General features: G+C 69.2%; 1 protein-coding gene across 1 annotated transcript in view; it reads left to right on the forward strand.

Annotated features, from left to right (window-relative positions):
• Positions 1-6: 6 nt before the first annotated feature.
• IRF2BPL (interferon regulatory factor 2 binding protein like) overlaps positions 7-491 on the forward strand; it is a gene marked incomplete at its 5' end in the record, with an annotated part of 1,414 nt that continues 929 nt past the window's right edge. The window contains one exon of the mRNA XM_019518758.1: positions 7-491. This exon is cut by the window's right edge and continues 929 nt beyond it. Coding sequence (XP_019374303.1) covers positions 7-491 — 485 coding nt within the window.

The raw sequence follows: 491 nt of genomic DNA on the forward strand, positions 1-491 counted from the left end.
CCGGGCCCCGGCGCGGCGGGCGACAAGCGGCCCGGCTCGGTGTCGAGCAGCGAGCAGGAGCGCGAGCTGAAGGAGAAGCAGCGCAACGCCGAGGCGCTGGCCGAGCTGGGCGAGAGCCTGCGCAACCGCGCCGAGGAGTGGGCCAGCAAGCCCAAGCTGGTGCGCGACACGCTGCTGACGCTGGCGGGCTGCACGCCCTACGAGGTGCGCTTCAAGAAGGACCACACGCTGCTTGGCCGCGTCTTCGCCTTCGACGCCGTGTCCAAGCCGGGCCTGGACTACGAGCTGAAGCTCTTCATCGAGTACCCCAGCGGCTCGGGCACCGTCTTCTCCAGCGCCTCGGGCGTGGCCAAGCAGATGTACCAGGACTGCATGAAGGACTTCGGGCGCGGCCTGTCCTCGGGCTTCAAGTACCTGGAGTACGAGAAGAAGCACGGCTCCGGCGACTGGCGCCTGCTGGGCGACCTGCTGCCCGAGTCCGTGCGCTTCTT

The sequence above is a fragment of the Gavialis gangeticus genome, unplaced genomic scaffold (assembly GCF_001723915.1).
Source record: "Gavialis gangeticus isolate Ggan-Ray unplaced genomic scaffold, GavGan_comp1, whole genome shotgun sequence".
Lineage (NCBI taxonomy): Eukaryota > Metazoa > Chordata > Crocodylia > Gavialidae > Gavialis > Gavialis gangeticus.